The sequence below is a fragment of the Meleagris gallopavo genome, chromosome 7 (genome assembly GCF_000146605.3).
Source record: "Meleagris gallopavo isolate NT-WF06-2002-E0010 breed Aviagen turkey brand Nicholas breeding stock chromosome 7, Turkey_5.1, whole genome shotgun sequence".
In the NCBI taxonomy this organism is placed as follows: Eukaryota; Metazoa; Chordata; class Aves; order Galliformes; family Phasianidae; genus Meleagris; species Meleagris gallopavo.
The window spans coordinates 10,785,393-10,793,609 of NC_015017.2; the positions used below are offsets into that span (position 1 = coordinate 10,785,393).

The 8,217-nt window shown below is 41.8% G+C and overlaps 2 protein-coding genes across 4 annotated transcripts in view; one reads left to right on the forward strand and one right to left on the reverse strand.

Annotated features, from left to right (window-relative positions):
• The window catches only part of BZW1 (basic leucine zipper and W2 domains 1), a 10,295-nt gene extending 8,901 nt beyond the window's left edge, over nt 1-1,394 (forward strand). For both annotated transcript variants that reach the window (XM_010713424.1, XM_019617000.1), the window contains one exon: nt 171-1,394. In XM_010713424.1, the coding sequence (XP_010711726.1) occupies nt 171-202 (32 nt within the window). In that variant the 3' untranslated portion in view covers nt 203-1,394. The remainder of the gene's footprint in view (nt 1-170) is intronic.
• Nucleotides 1,395-1,576: 182 nt separating this feature from the next.
• CLK1 (CDC like kinase 1) lies at nt 1,577-8,164 on the reverse strand. 2 transcript variants are annotated; one of them, XM_010713422.3, is made up of 12 exons: nt 7,973-8,164; nt 7,110-7,347; nt 5,917-6,007; nt 5,423-5,489; nt 3,890-4,006; nt 3,576-3,742; nt 3,385-3,479; nt 3,174-3,303; nt 2,790-2,872; nt 2,301-2,380; nt 1,985-2,075; nt 1,577-1,903 (listed from the first exon to the last, which is right to left on the reverse strand). In XM_010713422.3, exons 1-12 carry the CDS (start codon nt 8,110-8,112, stop codon nt 1,688-1,690), a joined length of 1,515 nt encoding a protein of 504 aa, XP_010711724.1. In that variant the 5' UTR covers nt 8,113-8,164; the 3' UTR covers nt 1,577-1,687. The 2 variants fall into 2 exon arrangements, with proteins under 2 accessions (XP_010711724.1, XP_010711725.1); XM_010713423.3 differs by lacking the exons at nt 5,917-6,007; nt 7,973-8,164 and having other exon boundaries at nt 7,110-7,224.
• Between the last annotated feature and the right edge of the window lie 53 nt (nt 8,165-8,217).

Sequence of the window (8,217 nt, forward strand, 5' to 3'; positions counted from 1 at the left end):
TGTCAGCTGGAGGCACTAATGGATTTTCTGAGACTGGGATTGCCTCCAGCCCTGGCTGGAAAAGCAATCCCTGTGGTTTGGGGCTCCTGGGCAGATTGCTGGGGGCTGAACACTGGGGCTGCAGGAGGGCTGGCCTCATGGCAGCACCTGATCAGGGTTCTCTCTTGCAGAGTCAGAGTCTGAAGCGGAGGAGGGTGACTGACCTCTGGAACAGTCCTCAGTAAAGCAAACAGGAGCTGTAAATAAGTGTCATGTCTCATGTGTCCTTCTGATTCTTACATCCTACCTCCCTGTATCAAGCATGATATAAGGGCTCTCATGGCAAATTTATTTTAACTGTTTTCTATAGTTATTGAAATACTGGGTTTAGTTTTTAAAACCATGTTTTAAGTAGGTAGTTTACAGGAGCTATAGATTTGACTCTAACCTGCATTTGTCCTTTCAGTTATATTCTACCTCCTGTATTTTCTACTGTAATAATGCAATTTAAGGCCTTCCACAATTAAATTCATTTTACCTCCTTGGGTTTTTATCTGCATTTGAGTAGACATGATTTGGTAAATGAGATTTATGGCAGTTCTGTTTGCAAATTAAATTGTAAAAAGCCTCTGATGCGATGAGGCCGTGGCTTGTGTGGTAACTTGGTGTGACACTTTAATCCATACTACTTGCTCCAGATAACCTTGTTGATTGTCCATCTTTGTAAAATCTTTGTCATCTCTTTTCCTGTACTTCCAGCATAAAGTAATCTTAGCGTCCAGCTGTTGCACGAGGCACCTGCACCATTGCTGGGAGCTCCTGTGGTGGTGGTAGTGACCTCTGTAGCTAAGGTGGGGTATGAAGAGTGGCTTCTCTGAGCCTGCTGTCACAGCTGGTGGCCCAAGTTCCTAAGGGACTGCACCACTTACTGCTCAGGCTGATATACAGCCAAGGATCAGTTCGCAGCTTCTCTCTCAAATAGTGCTGTTCTGTATGCAGCTGCCCAGCAGCTTTCTAGAGCCCTGACTGAAGGTGCTTGGGCAGGGCTGTGCCTTGCCTGTGCTGTTTGTTACATACAGGACTGCTGGAAGGTAAGCTGAGCAAAACCCTACCCCTGCCCTTACATGGGATTACTTTATGCTGGCAGTTGTTACATGAAACCAGATTATCTGTTCACCAAAACTTTGAATTCTTGAGGGCAATTCTCAGGACAGCAGGTCATTTAGGAGAGCTGGTAAAAACAGGCTGCTGTTGTAAGCTAACAATGAGCACTAGCTGAAATACTCATAACCTGAGTATACCCACTAACATGAAAAAAGACAGTGATGATCACAGTGCTATCTGTTGAATACTACAGTGATCTTCCTTACTTTGTATTTTTTTTTCAAGCAAATAAAGGCCATTCTTACACTTAATGCAGAGTGATGTCTGTAAGCATCTTTAGTTCCCAAGTATTTTACAATTTCTGTGACTTTTTAATAATCGTTTATCTTTTTCCCTTTTTAGGAGAGGCCTAGTTCATAAGGGTGCTTTTTCCATATGTCCAGTTAAAAAAAAGTGTACAGAGATTTTAAGAATAAGCGAACAATCAGCTTCATCTCTTTTTTTCTTAAATAACTTTTATTTCAGCAGCTGCATTAAGTATCCAAAGAGTCACAATACAAAATAAGACATTTACAAAAAAGAACTATACATAATAATTTATTACTTAAAATCTTCTATATTTCTTTGGTGGGCTGATATCATCTGGACAGGACTGCTCTGCTACAGGAGACAGCTTCCTTTTCTCTTGTTTCAAGGGGAAGAAGAAAGGATGTTTTAGTGCTTCTTCAAGTGTAATACGTTTAGCTGGGTCATACTCCAACATCTTTTGAATGAGGTCAAACAGGTTCTCATGGTCAGCATCCCTGCATGTCATGAATTCCTACAACACCACAAACACTGTTTTATTCATATCCTAATTACAGTTCTGTCCCCCTGAGCCCTTTCCCTTTTATCGTTTTACCTTCAGTGGTTTACAGCGCCTTGCAACATATCTGCCTGCAGAACTGTGCTCATCCCAGTCCAGCTGGTCCCGATGGAAATATTTCCGTTTCCTTCAACAAACAGCACAACTTGTTATTTAAAACCCATCTGTCCCCTCACAAACATCTTTACTAGCATGTTTCCTCCTGCAGGGAAAGGATCTGATAATACTCCACTAAAGCGAAGGCAGGTTGTTAAACAAAGCAAAAAGATGAATTTACTTTTCTTGTTAAAGCATACCTGAAAATACTGCATTTAAAAATGAGGAAATCAAGGTAGAGAAAAATGACAATTACCTGGTTTTCTGTATCATGTGATTAGGCAAAGGCCCCAGTATCCGTTCCATCATTGCCAGGTGCTCTTTGCTGTCATGAGTCTGAAGGAAAATGAACATTTCTCTCTTATCCTTAAAGTAAATGACCATGACATACACACTAACCTGATTTCTGGATTGTACACTGCAAAACAGTAATGACTCTCACATGAAGAAAGAGCCTATAGTATCTTCTTCCAACAGTAACTTAAAATAGATTTTTTTTCCCCCCTCCCAATCCTGCCTTGCCTTCTCTTTGGTCGTAAGTTTCACCTTTAAGTACTGCTATCAAAACATTCACATACTTGAGTAATATCTGCTGGCAGCGAGAGATGAAGCCGCCTCTGTTATCCCTTCAGTGGGGCAAGGCAGAGAAGTATAGCACAGTATTTGCAACCCCATCTCGCCTTGGGGTTTTTAACCAAGCTGCAGTGCACTACACACACTGCATCTCCAAGGCTCCGTTACCTACCGGAAATACCGTGAACCCAAGGTAGTATTCTATGAGAATACAGCCAATGCTCCAAACATCACATGGCTGTGCCCATCCCAGCGCTGTGAGAAAAAAGCCCAGAAAGAGCAGGGTTAGACCAGGCTACAGACAATTGAACAGCTTAAGAAAAGTACACATGCTTCTGTAGCACAGCTGAGCAACATATAAAAATCCTCCAGGTGAAAGAGATCTGTGTAACACTTCAAAAAGCTTCACTATGAAAACATGAAGTATTCTGCCCAGCCAGGCACAGTCCTGAACAAGACTTTTTTTTCCAGTTTTCCATATGTGGTCACTGCTTAAAATTATCAACACTGAATGGAAAAGCACACTCTCTCTTGGACCAAAAAGAGTTCTACTGACCTAAAATAACTTCAGGAGCCCTGTAATGTCTTGTAGACACCAGGGTGCTGTGATGTTCATCATCGTATGTTGCACTCCCGAAATCCACCACTTTTATGTCTGGATTTTTTAGTGTGCGCTCATCACGTTTCTGAAATGAAACACACCATGAGATGCAAACGATGACATAAACCCAGAAAGCTGCACAGAAGGGGAGATGACAGCAACTTACCAGTCTGGGGTTATATTCTTCTACATAATCAGACTGGACAAATAAAATGTTTTCTGGTTTCAGATCCGTATGTGTCAGTTTGTTCAAATGTAAAACTGCAAGGTAACAAATACAGAGATAAGTTAGCAAGTCCTGTGGAGAAAATTCAAAACAAAACAAAACACAACACAACCATACATACATATACTTACAGTTCACAGATTTGCAAATCTGATACGCCATTTTTCTAATGTGGTCCAACCTAAATGGCAGAAAGCCATTCTCTTTAATAAAGTCATAAGTACTGAGTCCCAGTAGCTCAAAAACAATGCAGACATGGCCATGATGCTCAAACCATTCCAACATCTGAACACAGCGACTGCAGAAAGCAGGAAAATACAAATTTCAACAGTAAGTAATACATAATGCTGAGAGGCATACATCACATGATGTGGACAACTTCAAGATCACTGGTGTTACGGGAAGTGACATCAGAGCAATCTTAAAGATAACGTAAGGTACTTACTACGTATTGCTGGGGTCTGATGCATTTAAATGTTCCAGGACTTGTACTTCTGAACGTGCTGCTTCAGAGTATCTATCCACATTTTTTACTATTTTCACAGCTACATGTCTACCTCCCCTGAAATAAACAGGTTAAACAGTCATTAGGAGGAGTAGGTTCAATTATCCCTTAACTACCATCATATACATTGTATAAAAATAAATGTAACCTGTAAACCTTCTCTGAAAATGCTTTATCTAGTAACAGCTTAGGCTAGAACTAGCTAGTCTACCCAGTTTTACCCCAGCCACAAGCAGGCTGCCACCCACCAGATCAGGCTGCCTGTGCCCCAGCCTGGCCTTCAACACCCCTAGGAATGGGGCATCCACAGCTTCCCTGGTCAGTCTGTGCCACTGCCCATCACCTGAGTAAATTATTTCTTCCTAATATCTAACCTGAATTTCCCATCTTTAAACTTGAAGTCTTTTTCCTATGTCTTAAGACTACCAGATCACATAAAGTCACTCACCTTCATGCTTATAGGCTCCCTTCAAGAACTGGAAGTATATACTGACTTCTAATAATAACAGAGGTCCATATAGACACAGGCACAAGCAAAATTTAGCTGCTCAGGTATTACTTTTTAAAACATACTCGATATCTGGTATATCAATAGTATTCTTAAAGATAGACACTAGTTTACCTCCTAATGCTGCCTCCAGCAGCTCTGCACAACTGCTACAATAAGGTGCTCTCCCTAGGGCACAATGCAGTACACGCTTACAGTGAGGAAGAGGACAGCTTCCTGCATCCAACTCTACTGGATGACTGAAGGGGAAACTTAAATTGCAACTGCGCAGCAACACTGTCATGCAATGACAGAATAACCTGCTAATAAGGTCTAACTGCAGGAAGGATTCAGCTCCCCAGAAGCAAAAATGCCAGAGAAAAAATAACTTCACATAAGCAGGTGACGTTTTTCCTGCTGCAGTTTCCCAGCATTATATTACAGCAATTGCAAAACACAAGTGCTAGGTGCTCCTTCTGGCAAGTGGAACTGGCACTGGGGCATAAACTGAATACTGGGCTGGGACAGTCCACACCAGCGCTCACAGAGCAGGGCTCAGGTGGGCATGTTTAAAGAACCAGCTCACGGCACATCTTTGTAGACTGCCCAATGCACGGCTCATTTATGTCCTTTTACATTTAAGCACAAATGTGTACTTAATTCACCTCAAGGGGTGCAAAAACTCCAATATCAAACAGTGTATGGTCCAAAGAACATGCAAGAAACCTTTCCCAAAAGGAAGTTTTAACAAACAAGTGGAGCAGTCTGATCTCCAGTTCTAGCTACAAAGCATTTGTAACTACCACAATAATGTCACTGAGGAATTAAAAAACACCCAAATCTGTTATGCCGAAATGTTAAGAAATACACAGAGCAACATATGAGCTAGTAAGGATAAAAAAATCAATAAAGTCATTCTGAAAGAATCACAGCTCATGAAGTGCTATCAGTCCAACAACTGACAGGTTTTTAGAAAAAAGACTTACGCTTCGTGATCGATGCATTCCACCACTTTTCCAAAAGCTCCTTCACCCAAAGTAGCAACAATCTCATCTATAAAGAAAAGAACCGTCAGCCCCAGAAGTTAAGTTACTCAGCCATTAAAAAACAAAAAAACAACAAAAAAAACCAAGCAAATAAAAATAAAACAAACAGAAAAGGCTAAATGCTATCACTGAAGGTTATTCTAGACTGTGCTTCTTTAAAAATGTCAATAACTAGGTTGAGAGATGTTCTCGGACAACTCTCATCAATGCACATTTACATTAATTTCATTTACTAACTTGGGATTAAAAAAAAAGGGGGGAAAGGAAAAAGAAATACATTTAAGTTCTCCAGAAGAAGATTAATGATCCCCCCTCCCCCCAAATAAAACAGAACAAAAAGAAAGAAAGAAAAGACTGCCAAAGCCCCCTAACATCTTATGCTAATAGAAATTACTATATCTGAATGTTAATAAATTTTGAAAAATATTCTATACATCTTGCACTTAGTACGTCTCCACTCTGACAGATCAGGTGACCCTCCTCATCATCCTCTACACTCCTGGATCTTTTCCTTCGATGACTCCTCTGGAACGGCACCAAGATGGTCAGGCCAATCAATAAACCCGAGTCAATTCAGGTCAGAATACGAAATTCATTCAGCAGGGAGATATTCGGGCATTCAGATACACGCCAGGCCACAAACGGTTGGCAGGAGCAATTTCAAATTCAGTCCCCGGAAATTCACAGGGCACATAGTTTATGTTACAGGAGAAAAACATGGCAAGGAACAAATTTTCAGATGAGATACTCAAAGTGGCAAGGCAATAAAAAAAATACAACATTGTTTTTTCTTTAAAAATATTGGTTCAATGAATTTTCATTTAGGTTTTCAGTGCCCTTATTTCTTATAGCAAAAGGATTTAATAATTACATTATATAAAACAGCCTTATGGCTAAATGAAAATATCCCTCTTAAGTAACTGAGTTTAAAATTACTGCTTAGAATATTCAGTAACAACTTTTTTTTAAAATTACAAAAATATCATATATATTTACTTTAGGCTGTCTCAGCTGAAGATATTCAACTATAAACTCTATCTTCAGCTTTTTCAACAGTTAAATATATGATAACGATTAGAAAAACTGCCCTGCTAGTGGACAGTCACTGTTCTTATCTAATTCTACAGATTTCATTCAGACCTAAAGCATTTTATTTAATTGCTACCAAAAAATGTGTGAAAACCTAACATTATCTCCTTGCTATTTTAGTGATACATACTCAAAAGCAAGTCTGAAAAGTTTGCATTTGGACTTTTGAGTAGGGCAGAAATAAATATTTGACGTCATAATACATTTTTAAGGCATGAAAGTGATGCCTGCAGAAATAGTCCATTTGATGGTTTCTACTCATTAATTGGCTCAAATTACAGCCAATGAACAAAAGGCAAGGCTATATTCCACAGTGTTATAAGCATAACTACACAGCATATGTTCTCTAAAAGATAAAAAAAAAAAAAAAAGAAAAACCAACACAAACTAACAAAAAGAATTATCAATCAATACGAACAAAAGGGCTAATCTACTAACATAATTCATAGACTTCCACAAACCCCCTCAATTACTGCTGCCCAGCTGGGAACTTATCTCCCTAAGACACAACCCCCTCAGTTATAACTGGACAAACCACCTGTGAGTGATGGTACTGGTGGCAGGCGCTGTGCTGCGTCTTGTACCACCGCTTGTAGCTGCCCTTCCTGCTGCGGCCCGAGGACCTGCTGCCGTGGTGGCGGTGGGCACTCTTGTCATGCTCGCGGTGCTGCTGCCCACTGTCAAAGCCGTGTGTGTGCTCAGTCCAGTACTCCTCCACATAGCGTCTCCGCTTGTGGTGCTCCCGGTCATTTATGAATTTGGTTTCTGAACATTTACTACAAGCAAAAGAACACGTAAACCCAATTAAAGTAATTCCTCCATCCCCATAAAGAGTTGACTGAGTTGGAAGGGTCCCTTAAAGATCATCTAGGCCAATGCCTCTGCAATGAATAGACATCTACAGCTCCATCAGGTGCTCAGAGCTCTGTTCAGTCTAATGTTGACCGTCTCCAAGCACAAGGCATCCACCACCTCTCTGGGGAACCTGTGACAGTACCTCACCACCCTTACTGTAAAAAGCTTTTTCCTTATATCCTGCCTAGATCTCTCTTCCTTTAGTTTGAAACCATTTCCCCTTATTCTATCACCACAGACCCTCCTAAAGCCTGTCTCTTTCCTTCTCAGAGCCCCCCCTTGAGTATCAGAAAGTCAACTTCAGGTCTCTCCAGAGCCTCCTCCAGGCAGAACAGCCCCAGGTCTCAGCCTGTCCTGGTAGGATAGGAGTTCCCTATCTCGGGCCATTTTTGTGGTCCTAATCAGGCTATTTCTTTCTGCTTTAGGCAGTAGAACATCAATCTCAAACACTTCCACCACGAGCTGCCGCTGCGTTTTCCATCACCAATACGAGTACAGCTAACCGCACGCACAGGCCCGCAGGTACCGGAGTGCCGCAGCCCTCACCTGTGAGGCCTCTTGGCCATCTCGTGCCTGTAGTGCCTGCCCTCCTGGGCACCGCTGGGCGATCTGCGCTTCCCCTGGCGCTCGCTGCCGCCGCGCCGCCGACCCCACCCGGGCTGGTCGCTGCGCTCGTAATTTCCCATCTGAAACCCACGCAATGTTTTGTCCTTCAAACCGCACGCCCAGACGGAGCGTCCCCACCGAGCGAAGCGCAGCGCACAGCCCACACGTCCAGCGCACCCACCTTC

Excerpts from the sequence above, each read along its gene's own strand:
- CLK1 (XM_010713422.3), bottom strand. The coding sequence starts at position 8,112 with ATGGGAAATTACGAGCGCAGCGACCAGCCCGGGTGGGGTCGGCGGCGC. Across the intron at positions 7,348-7,972 it reads ATGGCCAAGAGGCCTCACAG|TAAATGTTCAGAAACCAAAT; the intron begins GTGAGGGCTGCG and ends TTTTGCTTGTAG. Across the intron at positions 1,904-1,984 it reads GGCGCTGTAAACCACTGAAG|GAATTCATGACATGCAGGGA; the intron begins GTAAAACGATAA and ends GTGGTGTTGTAG.